Here is a 21,769-nt window from a genome sequence, read left to right on the forward strand (position 1 = left end):
AGTTACTTTTTGCTGTGGCAATTTGTAAAAATACTTGCTCAAAAAAAGCACTGATTAATAATCTGATATAATCTAAGAAGAGGTAAAAACAAGTTAAATAGAAGAGAGTTTTTTTTAAAGTCTTCTTACCGGACAGATACTCTCCTGATCTGTCAAAATTTGTACCATCTGTCGAGACATCAATGGAGATCCAACCCGTCTCAAGCAGCAGAGGGGAAATACAGTAGGGTCGGCCCTCTTCATCAATAACCCCCCGCTGTTCAATGTCACCTTTGAACCTGAAACAAATTCAAAGAAACGTGGATTTATTTGACCTTTTGACTTGTTTTGCTGCACAGCTCGTTTTAGTTTAATCTGTTTGTACTTAGTTCACAGAGAACATTTAAATTCTCTGTAAAATGGTAGAAAATTTGAATGCAAAATACACATATGTATGAGCAAATCATTTAAGAAAACTGGGTGTATTAAATAAATCTAGGTTTAAAATTCAAATCTACAACAAGTAAAATATAGCATTTTCTACAACATTGTTCTAATTCAGGGGTGTCAAACTGGTTCCAGAATTTTTCTATCCAACCAAACGACAGCACACCAGACTCCAGTCATCTAATCTAGTGAGTCCGATCTGAACATGATGAATTGATGATATGAATGGAATCTGATGTGCTTTTGTTTGGTTGGAAAGAAAACCTGTAGCCCCACAGCCCTTTATGGAGCCAGTTTGAGACCCTGTTCTAATTAATTACTGTTTTAATGTGATTCAGATGAGTGTTTTAAAAATCTGAATTTATGCAATTTCAGCTTGAACAGTGACTTACGTCAGAAATCCTGAATTGTTTTTGTTTAATTTTAAGTTTTGTGTAATATTCTTTTTTTTTTAAAGATTGATTACTCAGTAATATGTCATTGGATTACTAGTAACTTAAATAGATATAACAGTGATTTATGATAGGTATAGAAAGTCAAACCTGCAGAGAAGATGCCCATCAGAGGGAAGAGTCAGACCAAGGATCCTGAGAGCTCTTCCACCCAGCATGGAGCTGGAGTAGGGGGACACATTGAAGCAGGACTGGTTGTAGTCTGAGCAGCAGTTTTTCAAAGACAAACAGGTTTCCTGGCAGGAGCATTCCTCCAATGTACTTCCACACCTCCTCCTGCATGTTAGACCTAAAACGTGCAAATCATTACTCAGAATTGTTTTAGGACTTGAACAACAGATTTTAAAATCTCTCGTACACATTTATGTTATTTGCACAGTTACATATTTGGAGAACATACCTGAGGTTTTAGATGAGAAGAAAATGAGAATTATCCAGAGAAAAATGAACTCTCTCCTGTTTTTTCCCATGTTTTGGTTGGAGAACACCAAGTAAACACTCATGGCTGAGTGAGTCTACCCTTGACTGCGACTTATGCAGAGATGAAAAGCGTACCAAAGGTCATTTAACCCAGATCACATGAGTCCAAGTTATGGGTTTCTTGTAATGATTTAACAAATGACAATTTTAAACAGGATATGTTCTCTTCTGCTTTCCAAACACATGACACACATTCTTTACATTTCCAAGGATGTGCATGCATGCGGTTGAAGTCACATTGTTACTTTAGTTCAGATGCATAAGTATTATAATCTCAACTGAAGCATTGTTTCACATCATAGCCATGCATAATTTATGACCAATTTAGGTCTCAAGTTAGGTGGTTTGATTGCATCTTATTGCTGCACTGCACTAATGGTATTTAAATGGGAGAAATATTTGTGACATGGGTTTGCAACAGCTAAGCCTTTCTGTGGGCTTTCATCGTATTTGAGGACACTGATTTACAGATGGTTCTACTCTAAAGGATCCTTATATTCAAAGAGGATATACGGCTGGATTGCAACTTTCTTTCTGCACCAAACTAGTTCAATGAGGTTAGTTTTTGGTTATGATAGTGTGGCATCTGCTTCAGCATCAACTCTGATACGTTTCCACAAATGCATATCGAAAGACTTGAATAACAGAAATGCTGTCTTAATTTCCAGAATTCGGTTTTGAAAACGTGTTGCATTATTAGTGATGAAGTCTCGGTTTACACATAAGAAATGTTTGGATTCATTGCTGATTTCTAAGTCTTTCTGATTATTAATAATTTATCAGGACATTTCCTAAATGCTAAACATTTTTAATAAAACACAAGTACTCTGCTCTAACCACCAGGTTAATTTATTTTCAACAATTAAAGTACAGAGTTGAACCAAAAGACAAATAATTACTTTTATATGGATAATCTCACAGGAATGAAAGGAAACAAGTTGGCATATAAATAAACTTGTAGAAATGTGGTACATCAAAATTCAATTAAACACTTCATTTCAGTATAAGGTATTGATTATAACTGCTGTTTACCATACAACAATAAAAGAGACATTCTTCTTGCAAATCCATTATAAAATATCCAGCTTATTTAGGTGTGAAACACATTCATAAATGGGGTGAGAGGAAATAACACAGCAGATGAGCTTGCTTAAAAGGATTTAAGGAAAGAAATAATGGTACATATTAATATAGGGAAAGATGCTGGTAAATTAGTAATATACAGAAATCTGGCCAAAAAAATAGATTAAGATGTAGTAATAAAACTATAGAATTAAAGAATCTGTAATGCGAAATTATAGAGAACGAAACAAAAGGGGAGAATTTATTTAAAAAAAGATTAAGGGAAACTTAAATGAGATTTGTTTGTGCTAGGGAATATTTATACATGTGAGGGTTACTGCTTACTATAATGTGGATCATGTTTGGATGAAGTTCGATAAATGTGCAGCAGATGAGGAAAATAATAAAGGAAATACTGAGAGAATATAGTTTAAAATTGATATTAGGAACATAAGGATATAGGCGGTAAATTAGAACTAATAATACATCATTATTTTCGGTTACATTTAATACTAAATACAGTACATTCTAGTAACATTGCATGTATAGCTACACACTCTTGAACAGTAGGTGGCGGTATGCACCTTTAAGTTCTTCTAATGACTAATAAAGAAAAGAAGAAGAAGACATTCTTCTGGCAGGAACCTCTGGTTACAAATGTCGAAAAGCTAATATTGCACTTTAGTTGTTTTCAATAATAAAAGGTGTTCTCTGTTAAGTCTAGTTTAGCCTGCATGTCAAACTACAGCTAAACGTTCAGAATGTCGGGATATTGGAGGAAGCATTAAGTTAGCATGCTAACCAGCTAGCATATGTAGCAACATCACTGTTAGCTCATTGAAAGAAGAGCTGACAGGGAAATGTATCTTCTCTACACGGTACTTGCCTCTTTAAGTTTCTTTTTCATTTTAAAATGGATGAAAAGAAGGCGATATTTCACGGAGCTGAAAAGACTTGATGGTAAAACGGTTCTCATAACAGGTAAATGTGACATTTGCTGGTCATCTCTGCTGTATTTTTCTTTTTCTGCGATGAAGAATCGTTTCCACACACTGTTTACCACTGCTTGCTAATTTGTATTAATAAAGGAATCCATTTTATGTTAGTTTGAATCTGTCAATCTATAAAAAACTGGAAATATTTGCTAAAGCTTATCTGTTTTTTGCAGGAGGTAACTCTGGCATTGGGAAGGAAACAGCCGTTGCCCTGGCAACCAGAGGAGCGCGCGTCATCATCGCTTGCAGAGACCCTGAAAAAGCTGAAAAGGCCATAAGAGAGATCAAACTGAGGAGCCGCTCTTTCAATGTCTGTCACATGGAGCTGGATCTGGCCAATCTTTGCTCTGTCAGGGAATTTTGCAAGAAGTTTCTGCAGAAGGAGAAGAATCTTCACATATTGATAAATAATGCAGGTAAGTAGCTTAACCACAGTAAGATGGATCAGTACTAACATTAGGGCTGCAACTCATGATTATTTTGCAAAAGGATTAATCTGTCGATTATTTTTTTGATTAAGCAATTAATAATCGGATAGCCAAAGGTTCCTTAAAGAAGACTTTTTCTTCTTTAAGTTCTGGATAGAGAATATTCTCAGAAGAAAACATATTTATTATATCCTAAATGCAGAATGTATATTATATATATATATATATATATATATATATATATATATATATATATATATTTACAATTTTGCTACGATTACTGCTTTAAGTAGGTCAACTAAAGTCTCTATACTCCAGTTAATGATTAGCCTGCGTGTCAGATTACAGCTATACTAAGTTAGTTTAACATTGTTTTAGTAATTGATTAATCGCGATTAATCCGATTAAATGTTTCAGCCCTAACTAACATAGAAACAAGAATAAAAGTGTTTTCACTATTAACACAGATATATTCAGCAAATGAGGAATTAGTTGCCTGACCAGGATAGGTAGGATAAGGCTTTTGTGTGCTACAGACATCAAACTGAAACTAGGAACAGTCAGTTCTATCCTGGTAGAGAAGAGGGAACATGTTACCCTCAAGTAATTAACTACGACCCAGTAATCATCATCAGATTAATGTTGTGATTTTTTTGTCATGCTATGCACATTTTTTTCTTTTTCTATATTCCTGTATCGGGTCTTCCTCAGGCATGCCTGGCATCCTTGACTGGACCGACGACGGTTTCAGCACGTGTTTCGGCGTAAACCACTTGGGCCACTTCCTCTTAACCAACCTGCTTCTGCTTCGGCTGAAGGAATGTGCCCCCAGCCGGGTCATAACGCTCACTTGCTCCAGCTACAAATACCAGAAGCTGGACTTTCAGGACCTCAACTACAACCTGCTGCCCTTTTTCACTTACTGCCGCAGCAAGCTGGCTAACATCTACTTCAGTCAGGAGCTAGCTCGCATCGTCGAGGGAAAAGGAGTCACTTCCTATGCTGTGAACCCTGGTAAGAGCTTTGGATTCTATTTCTGTTTAAATCTAACATTAGACAATTAGAGCTAATGCTAATAACTACTGCATACATTTAAAAAAAAATAGCCAGTTTGCAGGAAAGCACCTAATATTTATGCATCAAAATGTTCTTACAACAAATTCAAAGCAAATAGATTAGGTTTATTAAGGTTTGCAATGTAACAATTCCAGTATGACAAATTATTTATTCACTGGAAAACAGGCAATTTTTCTTTCTTTTGAGAACTGCATTCAACAGCTTAAAAATAGATCATTTTATCTACTTAAAGTCAGCACCTGTCTCCTCTTTAGACGCACTGTAAAAAACCAAGATGCCTGCCATTCTGTCCAGTTTCCCTATTTATTTTTAATCTACAAATTAACAAAAAATGAAATAAAATAAAAGCTGGGACTGAATAGATTTCATATTATCAAAGGTTTCATATTCAACTTTCTGAATCTGCAGGGCCTTTTATTTGTAAGGATTTAAATCATTATGTTTAACCTTATTATTGTCTTGATGGTTTTGGAATGTTGGTTTCATTGGTGTGGGATGCAAAAAATATAAACATTTTTAAACATTATATAAATAAGATAACTGGGTCTGATGTGAAACTAATTATGTAGTTGATCGTTTGAAAATCTACCAGCCTTATTGTTTGCTGTAACTTTGAACTTTAACATTGATAATCTTACAACTAAGCTGGAAGTTTGATGAAAAGCTGCTACTGAACAGGCAGGGAATTTAGGGTATAGTTGGTTTTAATTTTGATGGGAGGATACTTTCTTCATACATTGAGTAAAAATAAAAAAAACTCATCAACTTTTTTACAGATATTTTACATGAAATAAGCAACAGAGGTTGTTTAAAAATGGTTGTTGTTGCTCAAATTGTTCTGTCAGCCTTATAAACAACCAAACTTTTCTCCTCCTGTTTTTCTTTCATCCCACGTTGCTCCAGGTTTTGTCCAGAGCGGCTGGACGTGCCACTACTCCTTCCTGTTCCGGATGTTGATGCAGGTAATCATGTGGATGTTTTCCGTGCCGTGTGAGATCGGAGCACAGACCGTCATCTACTGCGCCGTGTCGGATGAAGCTGCCAAGCACAGTGGGGGTTACTTCGTCGACTGCCAGCCCGCCACCCTGCGTCCTTTCGCAAGAGATGCCGGTGTGGCAAAAAAACTGTGGGAGGCCAGTGAGAGACTGGTGAAACTGGCATAATGGGAGAGCGACTAGTCATTTACATTGAATTATTTATTATTACTATTACTGTGCTGTATTATTTGCTTTCATCTGAGTCAGTTATATATATATATATATATATATATATATATATAAAATGCCTTGAAAAAGTATTTATACCCGTTTCATATTTGTCTTTTTGCAAACATAAATGTTGTTTTTGATTTAGATTTTTAGTAGCAGAGACAGAAAGGCTTGCATGATAGTAAAGTTGAATGACAGTGATGTCCCTGACCTGTCTGTTGTGTTCCTCAGTCTTTATGATGTATGAGGTGTTGGTCTGAAAGAAACAGACATTATTAGACAATATTATAAAAAAAAATACCAACTGTGTATCTGTTTCTTTCCACTGAACAGTTTTGCCCTAATCAATTAACTTCTCACATAGAATTGTGTTAGTATGTGTAAAGATTTTTGTTTTAGCAGAAAGAAAAGAACATTTAAGTTAAATCGTTTTGCAAGGCACTGTGTGCTGTAATTCACCACTAAAATGTAAACATGTTATGACTGTAAGTAGAATGAGTGAGTCTAAAGCCTAAATGTCTGCTTGCTTTAAATTGGAATCTGTAGAGATTTATTTATTAAGAATCCAGTGAATGTTTGTGATTTGAAAGTGGTCGTCATATAGGCAAGAAATAGTCCCTTTAAGTTGTAACATAGACTGAAAGTAGAGAAGCTGATTTTCTTTTTTTTAATATACTCAACCCATAAGGTTAATTTTGGACAGCTGAGGACATGGATCAGTCTGAAAGGACCAGTGGACAGAGGACCATCCTGCTATCAGGATAAAAAACGATGTGCTTGATACCTGGAACAAATAAATAAAGAGATGCAGCTTTTTTCATTCAAATATCAATAAGTTTCTTGTTTATTAAGTATTTGTAATTATTTGTAGTTACACATAACTGGAAAATTAGATGATGTCAGGGCTGAGAGGGAGTTTTAATAATGGCACACTTCAGGATTTATTTAAAGCAACACTTCCTACATCACAATAAATCCAAACATCTCAGATAATTCATCAAGAGAGCTGTCTATAACCCAGCAGCCTGAAGGTACCCTGTTCATCTAATCATCAACATGATGAAGTTGATCCACCACACCCTTCAGGAAGTCTGTGTACAGGAGATGAACATGCTTTGCTATCAGCTGTTTATTAACCCAGGAACAACAGAGAAAGACTGATAGTGACACTGAGGCATTGCTTCTTATCAGAGAAGTCATCATTGTGTTTTACTTTCAGAATTCACTGGTCACATGTGAGCTGCTGTGTTTGGTTGAAAATCAGACCATGAGAAAACCATCCTTTAGCATCATGGAAAAGCTGGAGAACATTTTAAATATTGAAGAGCTCCTGCCTTGTTCCAGTACAAAAGAAAACTTACAACCTCTAAAAGCAAACAACCAGCTATAATGCCTGGATCAAAAACCACCTGAGAAACAGACCACAGTTGGTTAGATTGAAGGTCCACCTGTCTAATTGGGTAGTTAGATAGAAATCTCACCATTAATCAGTACCATGCTTATACAGGTCTGTATGGAGAGTATCATCTCTTCTGTCATCATCTGCTGGGGTAACAGCATTAAAGTAAATTCATCAACAAAGCTGAACAAGCTAATGAAGAAAAGATTCTCTGTTCAGGGATCTCTTCTAGAATCTCTGGAGATTATTTAAGATTAAGGATAACTCTGAGTGACCCTGCAAGACGGACCGCTACAGAAGATCCAACCAGTCTACAGGCATGAATATTTACTAGGACTCTTTGAAAAAACTCTATAAAAAAAAAACATTTCAATTCAATTCAGTGTATTTTTATAGCGCCAATTCACAACACATGTCATCTCAAGGCACTTTACAGTTCAACCAGATCATTCAGTCAAATTGATTCAAAGTTTTCATTTCATTAACCCTGTAGGTAAAGTATAAAGAATGTATTTTTAAAATAATCTGAATTTAAATTTTAATGTCATGCAGTTCTATTTGTCACGATACAAACCACAGTTTGCTGGCTCATTGCATGAAATAAAATGCATTCAAGTTCACAAATATCCACCCTGTTTATTGAATAAATCTCCAAGATTTAAGAAATTTAGAAAATAAGAGATACAGACAATCAGCACATAATAAATACCGTCGGCATGATTTGACTTCTTTCAAGGATCATATTAGAGTATGTTATATTATGTTATTTTAGAATAATGATGATATTTGTGTTTATTTTGCTCTTTCAGGAGGGTTGCTTTTTATCACCGAAACCTCGATGTAAATAAGAAAAACAGCAGATCAGAGGTTATATTTATCATCAAACCCACCAGAGATGGTACATGGCAAGCAATATATACTATTATAAATCTCTAGTACAAAACAACACTCAGGTCAGTTACAACAGTGAAGCAAATCTTTAATAACTTTCACAGCATTGCATTCCTAGTATTACTGGTTATCTAAACATAGTGAAAAGTGCAAATAAACTGCAGATATTCACCAACTATTTAATATATATCAAATGATTAAATATGACATTATAAGCAGTATTTTCTGTATTGTGCTCATTAGAAGATAAACATAATAACTTTATAAGGTCTACAATTACAGATTTGTTAGATAGTCTGATATGTGATACAGTTTGAGAGAAGATTTAGTCTTTTTAACTTCAATATAAGCCGGTATGTTTTCACAGTGAGTATTGGTTCTAAATAAATGGTGAATAATTAAGTCAGTTTACACAGTTTTATCTATTAATAAAATCATGCTTGCTTGGCACCAATAACATGACCAGTAGCAGAAATAAGCAGTTTTGTTTTACTGTGTTCTGATCGAAATTTTCCTGCAGATCAGAGCAGAGATCTGTGTTGGCCAGGGAAAATCTCATTGGTGCATTAATCTTTAAGAAGTACAGTTTTTTTTTTTTTCTGCAGTAGTCTTTTTAGAGAATCTAATCAACAAAACAACCAGAAATCTTACAACAAAGCAAAAAAGATGAGAAAAAACATAGTTGATCCCCTAATGATTGTCTCGGTCTGCTAATAAAGAAACAGAAGGATAAAATAAAAGATTAAACAAAAATGTATACCCAATAAAACAGCAATGTATAACATTTACAAATCAATCAACTCCCCACGCTTCCGTCTCTCCTCCAGCTCTATATCAGCTCAACCTGGAGAAATCCCAGGGAATAGAAAAGTACCAATGCCAGTATTAAGTGGAAATGTTATGCTTTAGGTCAACTTTAACACGCTAAGTGGCCAAAATGGTAAATTATTGTTAAATCTCATTTGAGAACACTAATAATAAATGGAGCCATCCATTTGCATTGCTTGGGTCCAGAATGCATGGCAATAACTAAATATGTACCTGCAAGGAAACAGGTGGCGTACCACAGAAAAAGCCCTTTAAGTCACAGGAGATACCTTAACAGTGACAAACAGAACATTTGCAAAGAAAGCAGAACATTTTGGTTTCCTAGCAGCAGCTAAAAAAACTAAAAATATTTAGCGATTTTATGCGGAGGACTCTGCCTAAATCATTTCTAGGTTGTTTTTTTTCCTTCGTTCTGTTCCAAAAAAGTTAAAAAACAAACCACTGGCTTTGTTTCCAAGTTTGAAGATGTTTCGCTTTCTCATCCAGGAAGCTTTTTCAATTAAAATTTTCTTTCTGTTGTATGACACAAGAAGTTCTTATTCATGGTTTATGAGGACCGTCTCAATTATATAATATTTTAAACATTTCAGATTTTAATTAGATAAGTATTCCAAATATACACAAAGATATAAACCCAGATTCCAGCAGTTATTCTGTTGGAAGGACATTTAGTTATGGTGCTGTTAATAAGCATAAATCAGTTTAATGTTACATTTGAGACTTGCATATGTTGATCCCTACAATGTTAGAATCAGCAGCCTCACCGACACTGATGTAAGGTAGGAGTTTCTCAGTGAAAGCGTCTCTGTAAATATAGACAGGGGTTGAGTCTTCCGGGTCATAGAAGGACACCTCCCCCTTATCATAGTCCAGCTGGACTCTGATCCTCCTGAGGCTCTTCTTCACTCTGATGGACTTACCAATAACATCAGTGTATTTTCCATTTTCATAACACAAACACCAGATTCCATTTTCAGGTGTAACATCTCTCTCTCCGCTCCTGTCGACTGATTCTTTAACCAAACCCACATACCAGTCAGGATGGTCTCCCACCTCCACCTCCCAGCTGTGTTTCCCTGAGCTGAAACCTTCAGAGCCAAAAACCTCAATATATTTAGTGTTTCTTTCGGGATTATCAGGAAGCTGCTGCTTTATGTCTTTATTTCTCACACAGGTCAGATCATCAGACAGATGGAGCCATCCGTTAGCAGTGTTTGGGTCCAGAATAACAGGATAGAACTGGACCTTCTCCTTCATCTTCTCCCACTCTGTAGGACAGGTTGCCCAGATGTTTGGCCACATCTATCAGAGCTCCTGAGAGCAGCTGTGGATCTGACAGTGAGCTCTGGGCTCTGGCTCTGCTCTGAGTGGCTTTATAGCTGCTGAGGAACAACAGGTTGTTTTTCTGCAGGTCTTCTTCAACAGCAGAGATACTGTCTGACAGAGAGGAGATCTGCTCCTGAATCCTCTTCATCTCTATGCTGATAGTCTTCCTCTTCTGCTCCTCTTCCTCCCTCAGAGCTGCCAGTCTAGACTCCTCTTCCTCTTTCAGGAACTGGTGGAGCTTGTTGAACTCTGCTCTGATCTGTCTCTCTGTGGAAAACAGCTGCTCCTTGGAGTGTTGAAGCATATCATCATATGTTTTCTCCACTTGCTTGTATTTGTTGTTCTTCTCCTGTAGAGACTTTAAGTCAGATTTCAGCTTCTCCTTCAGTTCACTGACTGCTTGTTCTAGAGGAACCACTTTGTGACTCTGGTGGAGAGAAAACTCACAGACAGGACACACAGCTCTCTTCTCATTTTTACAAAACCACTGAGGAACCATGAAGTGTTTCTCACACACCACCTTCTTCTCTTCTTTCCTTTCTTTTTGCATCTCATTTGAAGCTTCATTCTGCCTCTCTGCAAATGAATCAGCCAGGTCTTTCAGGGAGAAGTTGATAGACAGGTCTTCCTTTGATCTTCTTTTACAGATGGGACAGTTCCTGTTTTTAGTTTGTTCCCAGAATTCCTTCAGGCAGCTTGAACAGAAGCTGTGGTTGCAGCTCAGAGACACAGGATCTCTGAAAGTCTCTGAACACACATGGCAACTCAGGAAAGTTGCAAAAAGAGCAATTTTGTCCTCCATTTTAGCAGATTTCCTATTCTTCTTATCACTAAAAACAGGATGGTGACAGTTTGGTGACTTACAGTTCTCCTTTTGTGTGCCTTAGCTCTTCAGAGATTTCACTCGGATGTTGTCACCTTGATCTGAGAAAAATAAACCTTTAAGTTTCGTTTACTCCTTTTCTATGTGCTCCACCCAGCTCATAGAAATGAAACTGATATTAGTAAACCTCCCACTAGATAGTGCTGTTTCCTTTATTTCAGAATAAATTCTTGTTTTTACTTTTAAAAGCAATACATTTCGCCAGACAGGACATTGTTAAATAAAAAAGCAATAAATATTACTTTTAAAAAGCAATAAATATTGCTTTATTTTGATAGTTTATTTGATATGTATCTCAGCCTCATAGGAAGGTGACTTTTGGTATGATTGATTGTTGAACCTCAGCTTAAGATTTGAGTTGAAGTTAGAATTTTGCATGCATCTCTGTTTTCAGGCGTGTTTATGTTTAATTGCATATTATTAACACTGAAAGCATGCACCTTTATGTATTAATTTTACTGTTGAAAATCAGTCTTTACTTTTCTAATTTAATCTACTGCATTCAACTGGTCTGATCTAGAGATAATGAAATGTAGGCAGTTGTAGGATTAAGGACCATCTTACTGATTTTGACACTTAAACTCATTTTGAGGAGTTTCTGTTTCTCTACACTGTCAGAGCTGGGCACCTCATGTCACCAGCCCACCACAGGGCAGAGACATACCATGCACCCCCACACACTGTCTGATACCAAATCAGGTCAAATCCGATTTGTATCAAGGCTCAGAAAGTAGGACCCAGAATTCAGGCAAGACAAAAGTGGAATAACTTAAAAGCATTTATCTAATCAAGCCGGTATGCAGAATTGGTTGCTTGGGCGGCTTATACAGAAACATCTATAGGAGAGAAAAAACAGGTTAGTGACCCCAATAATCTGGCAGAGGATGACTATGAACACTGAATTGTCAAACTAAACTGGTTTGACAATTCAGTCCATGCCCAGAGAAAGAGGATGATTCCAGCCTGTTGGCTGACAAGACACAGCAGGCGCTGCCAGAGAGTTCCAGAAGGCAGCAGGACTGACAGGAGATCTGATCCAAGCAGACTAAGGGAGGCAGGACAATCCACAGGGCGAAGTCAGGAGGCAGATCCAGGTTCAGTCCACAGAAGAATCAAACAGGTGTCCGAAGACAGCTCAGGTTAACAGATCAGACAAGGACAGGCAGGCTCAAAGGTCTGAATCCAGAAACAGGTCAGGATTAGGAAAACAGAATATTATTAGTAATGCTTAAAAACTCTCTACACCAAAGGCTCAAGAATAATCTGGCACTGATGGTTGAGACCAAGTAGTTTAAATAAAAGCAGGAGCAGGTGGATTAAATGAGAATTGAAGAGAAACCAGGCAGAGCCAACAGGTCTAATGATAAAACTATAAGCATGGCTTTTAACTAGGACTTAGCGCATGTTTAACTGGGTTGTAAACATACAGTGCCTTGCAACAGTATTCAGCCCCCTCTAACCTTTTGATCTTTTGCCTCATTTCAGGCTTCAAACATTCATCCATCCATTTTCCATCACGCTTATCCGAAGCAGGGTCGTGAGGGGTGCTGGTGCTTCTCTCCAGCTGTCTACGGGCGAAATGCGGGGTACACACTGGACAGGTCGCCAGACCATTGCAGGGTAAAACAGAGGCAAACAGGGCAAACAACCATTCACACACACACTCATACCTAAGGAGAATTTAGAGAAGCCAATAAACCTACAAGTCAGGTTTTTGGACTGTGAGAGGAAGCTGGAGTACCCGGAGAGAACCATGCATGCTCAGGGAGAACATGCATCATGAAGTACAACAAAATTTATCTGATATTTAACAATTTCTTAACAAATAAATTACTGAAGAGTGAGGCATGCAAAATTTATCAGCACATTTAATTTCAGTGCATCAAACTGAAGTTCAGTGAGGATCTCTGAATAATCCAATTTTGACCTAAATGACTGATAATGATAAATAGAATCCAGCTGTGTGTAATAAAGTCTAAGTATAAATTATTGCTGCTCTGTGATTTTCTCAGAGGTCTGCTTAAAGCAAAAAGAGCATCATGAAAAACAAGGAACACACCAGGCAAGTCCGAGATACTGTTGTGGAGAAGTTTAAAGCCAGATTTGGTTACAAAAATATTTCCCAAGCTTTAAACCAACCAAGGAGCAATGGGCAAGCAATAATATTGAATTGGAAGAAGCATCAGACCACTGCAAAACTACAAAGACTCAGCTGTCCCTCTAAACTTTCAGTTAAATAAGGAAAAGACTATCAGAGATGCAGCCATGCGCCCATGATCACTCTAGATGAACTGCAGAGATCTAGAGCTGAGGTAGGAGACTCTGTCCATAGGAGAACAATCAGTCGTATACTGCACAAATCTGGCGTTTATTGAAGCCTTAAAAAGTCTGCAAAAGACCTGAGACTGGGACGGAGACTTGCAGCTGTGAGTGCAGAAAAATATTTAATCAATGGGGCTGAATCATTTTGCACACACCCAATTTTTCAATGTTTTACTTGTTAAAAGGGAACACTGAATATTCCTTTCTTGAGGCCTGGCAAAAAGAACAATGGCGTTCTCTGATGTAGGGAGGCTGTCCATAAACACAATACACTTCTTGAAGTGGTCTTAGGAGACAAAGCTTTACCTCTGCGAGGTAGACATCACTGGTTGATTCCATGTTACTGAGATCAAAATGCTTAATATCTTGGGCGAGAGATTCAGAGTCATGTTTTTGGACACGGCAACACTGATGGAACTCGGCAAGGTCTCTGACGATCATCAAAATGATCGTCAGAAACCTCTTGTCTACTGTTGTTGTGGAATGACAAAATTGCCTGAACTCCTACAATTCATCAGAAACTGTTCATGGAGCAATGGTAGACCCAGTGTTCCATAACCTCTTGGCCGGGATAATGGCTCAGCGCGGTGGGGTTCACATGTGTCCCATGGGCGACTGTCCTGTCGTCTTTGTGGTAAAGGTGAGTCATACAGACAGCTCTGAGTTAGGCTAGGAACCTGTTCTGTCTGTTATCTTAGATAGTCTACCTGCTAGGTAGAATGGCACGCTAGACTATTAAACCTCACATCACATTTGCTCTCAGCTCTGTGGTTGCTTGAGGAAGAGCTTCCCCTTGCACCCCCATTAGCTGACTTCCCTATGGCAGGATTGGTCTCCTTGCATTGTGGCATAATCGCAGTCGAGCTGGACAATGATCCGCTGGAGATTCTTCCTCACTCGGATGATCTTACCAATAACATCCATACATTACGCATAGACAAACTCAGAGCATCGGACAGTTTGGAGACAACAGTTGACTGATTTGTATTATTATGGGGAGAAACTTTAAAACCCTAAAGAAACACAATTTTAAGCTGGAAGACTTGATTCAGGGGACTTTCTTTATGCTGCGTATCAGCACTAACCACTGCACCACCTTTTAGGGCCCAACAGAGACAGTTAATGTTGAGTTATGGCAAATATTTTATACTAACAATGACAGGTATATATTAAGGTGAAACTAATACTGGAAACGAATGAAAAGGGAGAAAGTACATTATTACTTATTAGAATAGGAAAGATAAATACCTACAGTACCTACTGTTTATTTACCATGAATTGTTTTCATGTTAATGCTATATTTATTGCTTTCTCCAAAATAGTCTTGCTCATGGATGATAGGGGATGAATGACGTGTTTGAGTTAATGGTTAATCAAACGGTGCTGTTTGTTGATAAGAAAATACCTTTTCATTGGTTATAATCTAACAAGGAAATTCTGTTTAGTGTAAAGTTCATTCTGAATCTGACAAAAGAGCCGAGCTGCAGGATAACGAGTGAACACGTTTAGAAGGACTGCAGTCCAGAAAATCAAGGGGAAAGAATATTGTGAGTGTAACTGTTAATTACTAATATTGGTAAATATCAGTTTGGGATAATGTAGTTATGTCATGTCTGGTAACTGGTTTTTATTTTACAAATAATGTCTGTTAGGTATTTGACCATCATGAAATTGCTTGTTAATCTCCTTGAATTGGACTTTCTCTTACTGTAAATCTGACTCCAGAGTAAACTTTTTGTGAAGCCTTATAAGAATCATCACCCTGTGAGGGTTTGTGTCAGTATTTGACATTTGTAAAACATCGATAAAATAGACCTTTTGAAAAAACATACCTTCATCTTTTGTGAGAAAAATCTTGTTTATGTTCTTATGTCTGATTAATGCCTGACTTCATGAAAAGGAGATCTTTCAGGGAAAGGTTAAAATGAATTAACTTGCTTCACATGTATAAACGTCAATGTTAATTTAATCCTTGACCAAAAACCCTGTTGAAGGTTAAACCTTTATTTCTAGTAGTATATCAGATAGGTCTTTAAAACATTAAGTATGTTTGTGTTTTTTAGAAGATAAAGACTGAATAAGCTCACAGACAGAGCTACTGGCCAGCAATAAAATACCACTTGTTGACACAGACGGATGAGCAGCTGAGGAAAATTATCGCCACGGAGACCATCTCTGGAGACATCCAACCAGCCCCTCATGAAGCAGCATCTTTCTGACCATCCAGAAAGAAAGACTTCAACATTTCTCTGTTTTCATCAACTGATAGAACACCAGCATAAATGTAAAAATCAGGCAGATTGAAACCTTTTATTATTATAATAAATAAAAATAAATTATTATAATATAATAATACTATAAAAATGGACAAAATAGCTATTTTGGAAACTTTCCTGAGCTGCCGTGTGTGTTCAGAGACTTTCAGAGATCCAGTGTCTCTGAGCTGCAACCACAGCTTCTGTTCAAGCTGCCTGAAGGAATTCTGGGGACAAACTGAAAACAGGAACTGTCCCACCTGTGAAAGAAAATCTTCCAATGAATTTCCACCAGTGAATATGATTCTGAAGAACCTGGCTGATTCTTTTACTGGAAGGCAGGTATCTGGACCATCAGAGACGGAGAAAGGAGAAAATCAGTTGATAGTGGTCTGCAGTGAACACCAAGAAGACCCTAAATCCTTCTGTAAAGACGATCAGAGAGCAGTTTGTCCTGTCTGCGAGTTTTCTCTCCATCAGAGTCACAAAGTGGTTCCTCTAGAACAAGCAGTCAGTGAACTGAAGGAGAAGCTGAAATCTGACTTAAAGCCTCTACAGGAAAAGAACAACAAATACAAACAAGTAGAGAAAACATATGATAATATGCTTCAACACTCCAAGGAGCAGCTGTTGTCCACAGAGACACAGATCAGAGCAGAGTTCAAAAAGCTCCACCAGTTCCTGAAAGAGGAAGAGGAGTCTAGACTGGCAGCTCTGAGGGAGGAAGAGGAGCAGAAGAGGAAGACTATCAGCATAGAGATGAAGAGGATTCAGGAGCAGATCTCCTCTCTGTCAGACAGTATCTCTGCTGTTGAAGAAGACCTGCAGAAAAACAACCTGTCGTTCCACAGCAGCTATAAAGCCACTCAGAGCAGAGCCAGAGCACAGAGCTCACTGTCAGATCCACAGCTGCTCTCAGGAGCTCTGATAGATGTGGCCAAACATCTGGGCAACCTGTCCTTCAGAGTCTGGGAGAAGATGAAGGAGAAGGTCCAGTTCTATCCAGTCATTCTGGACCCAAACACTGCTAATGGATGGCTCCATCTGTCTGATGATCTGACCAGTGTGAAACATCGAGACACAAAGCAGGAGGTTCCTGATAATCCAGAGAGAAACACCAAATATATTGAGGTCTTTGGTTCTGATGGCTTCAGCTCTGGACAGCACAGCTGGGAGGTGGAGGTGGGAGACCATCCTGTTTGGCTGGTAGGTTTGGTTAAAGAATCTGTTAACAGAAAAAAATATAAATGTGCTTCATCAGAATACGGGGTTTGGTGTTTATGGCATGATGATGGAGAATATGCTAACGGTGATGGTCAGCCTCTCTCAGTGAAGCAAAGTCTCCAGAGAATCAGACTGACCCTGGGCTATGACAGAGGGGAGGTGTCCTTCTATGACCCTGAAGACATGAGCCTCATCTACACTTACAGAGACACTTTCACTGAAAAGCTCTTCCCGTATTTTAGTATAGGAGCAGCTGGTGATGCCAAAACATCTGAGGTCAAAATAAATGTCGCTTAGATGCTGATTAGATCAATCTGATATAAGTTATAAAGGACAGAGAAGATCAAAAATCATTAATTGATCCTGTTTGTTTCTTATGATATTATATTCATTTAGTCTCTATTAAGAAGGACTAATAACCTGGCAGCAGGTCACTGTACTCCATTTGGTCCGACTGTCTCTGAGCAGAAATATGGAACATTTCAAAGAAAGCCTCTTGCTGCTGATAGTTGAGGTTGATTTTGTCAACAGCAACGTTTCCATGGGGATGGACAACATCCCCATGGAAACGTTGAAAATGAGTATGAGTATGATTATGATTGTGAAAAAAAACAATCTTGTAAATATTTTTAACACAAGAATAATGGAAATTATGACCAAATAAGATGGGCAAACTTTACAGTAAAAGTAGATGGCCTATGGAGTATAAACCAAACATTACTGCAACCAACACCAAATTATTACTGTTTAATTGCTTAATCATAACAAGAAGTAAATCGTGTTTAATCGTAAAGAGTTTGAATCATTACGTCTACCTGAACAGACTTTATTTCCTCCATTGTTCCATTTTTTAATATATAAAGTTTTATTTGGATAGGAAAACATAAATAAATTGTTACTGCAGTATATCTGCTGGGAAATGTTTGCCTCCAAATGATTTATATGTCTATAAAAATGGTTTTCTGCTATTTCTGTTGCTTGCTTGAAAAGAAACCCTTTTCGGTGTATGACGAAATGAAAAAAATGTTAATTTGAAAACAAATTATATTTTTGGTTGATATGAAAATATAAATTTGGTGGGTTTCAATCCAACTAGGAAGTCCAGCAAAGTTTAAAGTTCATAATGAAACTGGTGGAATAAAGACTGTGGAAACATTCAGAATAACTGAAATCTGAGATCAAATAGCAAAAGAGTTGGATAATTCTGAATATTATTGACTGATATTGATAAATGTCATCATCATGTAATAACTTTATTTTGTAGTCATGTCAGCTGACTGGATATTCTTATTTAACGAACAATCTCTCTATTCAGGTAATTTTAATTATCTCATTGGATTTTCTCTTTGTTTAGCATTTATAGGCATTATCCAACACTGGCTCGTTATGAAGCCATAGTCACATGTTGCACTAATCATCATTCCATCACTTCCTGTTGTAGCTTCTGCAGATCTATGTTGTGCTGCGCTTTAATCTTCGGTTTGATCTTAATTGTCTTTTGTCAATAAAATATTTCTAAATGGATCAAAATGAATTTCTGTGCATAAGTGTACATGCCCCCCCGCCCCCAATTTTAACACTGGACCCAATTCCCCCTTTTTAAGGTCATAATTAACATCACTGGTATAACAAATGATTACTGCTCCATTATTTTGACTAATTCACATCACATGTTGCACTGAGAGCCCATGTGCCACTGATGGTGTGTTTCAGTTGTACAAGGGGTAATACAGGTAACGTCTTTTTCTCTTGATTTCTATTTAAAAAGTTTATTTTACTGACTATATTTAAGCACTTTGCCCACAATATTTATGTGTAACATGCGGGGCAGTACTAACACAAATGAATAAATGTAACCACCAGCTGAGTGCAGCATCCAGGTGGCACTGAATATAAATAATGCTTGTACTGGAGAATCTTCTCCCAAAAATTGTTTTTTCTTCAAGCTTTTATAAACCAGTAAGGCTTGTTTCCTTTTAATGTGGACCTGATACGTCAAATTACATCTCTATAGTTGACCATTTTAATGAAGTTTTGCCTTGATTGAAGAAGGAAGCTGCTGCAGAACTACCATTAAACCCGGATACGTCTTGGATAAGGTGTCTGAAACCAAAAGGCAAACAGAGGATTTCTGTATAAAATTTCAGTGGGAGTTTTTTGTCAGACGGACTCCTGTATGCTCTAATGAAGGTATTTCCAGCCACAGCCACGTGAGGACTTTCCTCACTCTATTGCATTCTACTTTCTCTAATTTTCAAGTTTGTGTTATTTGTTAGATCATCTTCTAATTGTATTTTCTCTCTGCTTTTTCTAATCACGGTAGCTTTATCTGGTCTGTTGCTGTTTAGCTGTGACCCCATCCTGGATGGAGGGATTAGCTGGGCTGCTGCTGTCAGATAATAGATTTGGGCCCGTTTTTCAATGCTTAGTCCTGTTTCTCTCCCAGACATGTTGAAAGGCTCAGCCTTTACCGTAACTAGCTGTATGTGTTCACTTCTATCCTTTTTGACGTGAAAGCTTAGACTTACACAACTTTTATTGTCATTTTGTATAATCAGAGTGTACAGAAAACAAAATTTCATTTTGTACAGCTTTCAGATAGTGAATAAGCTGCAACTTAGAAGTAAAAAGCTGACTCAGAGCTCACCTGCTTACAGTAGCTGTTTTTTTTTCCAGATAGAGACATAGTGAGCTGATTTAATGTTAACTTTTCTTAGACAGAAATAATTTATGAATCCGTGTGTCTTTGTTCCTTTTGGAATGGGCAATGCACAATGGCAGCCCACTGCTCCCAAAGGGATGGGTTAATGCAGAGTGTGAATTTTGTTGCTTTGCATTTGTGACAATTTAATGACAATAAAGTTGAATACTATTCTGTTGTATTCTATTATATTCTTGTATGTTTGTTTCTTTCTGACTGAACTCCACTCAGTCTCAACAGATGGCTCTTCACACTGAGCCTAGTTCTGCTGGAGGTTTATTTCTGGTAAGAGAGTCTTTACTCTCCACTTTTGCTGCATGCATGCTTGGATTGAGGGATTGCTGAAGAGCCAACCAAACAACTCAAGCTGTTGACTGCAGCCACATGTTCATCCAGGAGGAAAGGATCCTGCAAAGTCAATGACTCAATACAGTCAGCAGGGTTTATTTAGATAAAAAATAACCAGTCAGACTATGATCAGACTGAGTTGTCTCTGTAGAGTACCTTGAGCTAATGTGTTGTGAATTGGCACATTATAAATAAAACCAAATTGAATTTAATCATTTGAGGTATTCTGGAAACTCAACTGGATTCTGTGTAGCAACTATCAACAGTTAATATTTGTATATGTCCATCATACACATTTAAACTACTGAGCTATGAAAGTTTTAGAAAATCTGGAAAAAAAAATAAATACAGTAGAAATACCTCGATTTTGATGGAAAACTGAAAAGAGACCATTAACTTCAAGATGAGTGAAATATCCAAATGTTAAATTATACAATACCATTATAACTTTAAATTAACTTTATATATAGGTCCCTAAAACAACAGCTGCCACACTGTGCTGCAAATGCAAAAGATTTTATAAAATATCCTATTGTAAGAGTTGCTGTTTTATCAAATTGATTAAAAAAAAGATGAAATTGCATCATCTAGTGGCAATTTGGCAGAATAGATTTTATAACATTGAGCTCCACCCAGAACAGAATAAACGAAACTGAAAAGCTTGGTTTGCTAAAGAAGAACACAGCTTAAAGGAAAGTCCCACATCTCTACAGGAGGAGCGCACTAAAGGAGAACTGGAAGGAAGGGTGCTGCCTGGAAGAATAAAAGATTTTTTAATGGCAGACAGAGCTATTTTGGAAACTTTCCTGAGCTGCCATGTGTGTTCAGAGACTTTCAGAGATCCTGTGTCTCTGAGCTGCAACCACAGCTTCTGTTCAAGCTGCCTGAAGGAATTCTGGGAACAAACTGAAAACAGGAACTGTCCCATCTGTAAGCGATCGTCAAAGGAAGATCCATCCATTAACTTCTCCCTCAGAGAACTTGCTGATTTGTTTGCTGAGAAGCAAAATGAAGCTTCAACTGAAACGGAAAAGAAATATAAGAAAGAGGAGGTGGTGTGTGTGAAACATGCGGATGTTCCTTATTGGTTCTGTAAAAATGAGAAGAGAGCTGTGTGTCCTGTCTGCGAGTTTTCTCTCCATCAGAGTCACAAAGTGGTTCCTCTAGAACAAGCAGTCAGTGATCTGAAGGAGCAGCTGAAATCTGACTTAAAGCCTCTGCAGGAAAAGAAGGACAAATACAAAGAAGTGGAGAAAACATATGATAATATGCTTCAACACTCCAAGGAGCAGCTGTTTTCCACAGAGAGACAGATCAGAGCAGAGTTCAACAAGCTCCACCAGTTCCTGAAAGAGGAAGAGGAGTCCAGACTGGCAGCTCTGAGGGAGGAAGAGGAGCAGAAGAGGAAGACTATCAGCATAGAGATGAAGAGGATTCAGGAGCAGATCTCCTCTCTGTCAGACA

At 37.6% G+C, this 21,769-nt stretch overlaps 3 protein-coding genes and 1 pseudogene across 5 annotated transcripts in view; 2 read left to right on the plus strand and 2 right to left on the minus strand.

Annotated features, from left to right (window-relative positions):
• LOC107103251 (sushi domain-containing protein 2-like) overlaps window positions 1–1,404 on the minus strand; it is a 31,841-nt gene extending 30,437 nt beyond the window's left edge. Inside the window, exons 1-3 of one of the 2 annotated variants that reach the window (XM_015402872.1) lie at window positions 1,279–1,404; window positions 969–1,167; window positions 130–278 (exon numbers count right to left, since the gene is read on the minus strand). In XM_015402872.1, coding sequence (XP_015258358.1) covers window positions 130–278; window positions 969–1,167; window positions 1,279–1,381 — 451 coding nt within the window. In that variant the 5' untranslated portion in view covers window positions 1,382–1,404. Of the gene's footprint in view, window positions 1–128; window positions 279–968; window positions 1,168–1,278 lie in introns of both variants that reach the window. The other variant, XM_015402871.1, reaches the window with a different exon arrangement.
• A 1,634-nt stretch (window positions 1,405–3,038) lies between these two features.
• Window positions 3,039–7,290, plus strand: LOC107103252 (retinol dehydrogenase 12-like). 2 transcript variants are annotated; one of them, XM_015402873.1, is made up of 5 exons: window positions 3,039–3,222; window positions 3,256–3,401; window positions 3,589–3,831; window positions 4,555–4,857; window positions 5,824–7,290. In XM_015402873.1, exons 1-5 carry the CDS (start codon window positions 3,215–3,217, stop codon window positions 6,081–6,083), a joined length of 960 nt encoding a protein of 319 aa, XP_015258359.1. In that variant the 5' UTR covers window positions 3,039–3,214; the 3' UTR covers window positions 6,084–7,290. The 2 variants fall into 2 exon arrangements, with proteins under 2 accessions (XP_015258359.1, XP_015258361.1); XM_015402875.1 differs by having other exon boundaries at window positions 3,264–3,401.
• A 1,347-nt stretch (window positions 7,291–8,637) lies between these two features.
• On the minus strand, window positions 8,638–11,535 carry LOC107103246 (annotated as a pseudogene).
• A 4,605-nt stretch (window positions 11,536–16,140) lies between these two features.
• Window positions 16,141–17,553, plus strand: LOC107103245 (nuclear factor 7, brain-like). The gene has a single exon (XM_015402824.1). The coding sequence runs from the start codon at window positions 16,141–16,143 to the stop codon at window positions 17,551–17,553; it is 1,413 nt and encodes a 470-aa protein (XP_015258310.1).
• Window positions 17,554–21,769: the final 4,216 nt, after the last annotated feature.

Source organism: Cyprinodon variegatus, unplaced genomic scaffold (assembly GCF_000732505.1).
Source record: "Cyprinodon variegatus isolate N-32 unplaced genomic scaffold, C_variegatus-1.0 Scaffold1403, whole genome shotgun sequence".
In the NCBI taxonomy this organism is placed as follows: Eukaryota; Metazoa; Chordata; class Actinopteri; order Cyprinodontiformes; family Cyprinodontidae; genus Cyprinodon; species Cyprinodon variegatus.

What these genes read in the sequence shown, in the direction of transcription:
- LOC107103252 (XM_015402873.1), top strand. An exon ending in TAAAACGGTTCTCATAACAG is followed by an intron (nt 3,402 to 3,588) that starts GTAAATGTGACA and finishes TGTTTTTTGCAG; the next exon opens with GAGGTAACTCTGGCATTGGG. An exon ending in TTCCTATGCTGTGAACCCTG is followed by an intron (nt 4,858 to 5,823) that starts GTAAGAGCTTTG and finishes ACGTTGCTCCAG; the next exon opens with GTTTTGTCCAGAGCGGCTGG.
- LOC107103245 (XM_015402824.1), top strand. Translation starts at nt 16,141, where the DNA reads ATGGACAAAATAGCTATTTTGGAAACTTTCCTGAGCTGCCGTGTGTGT.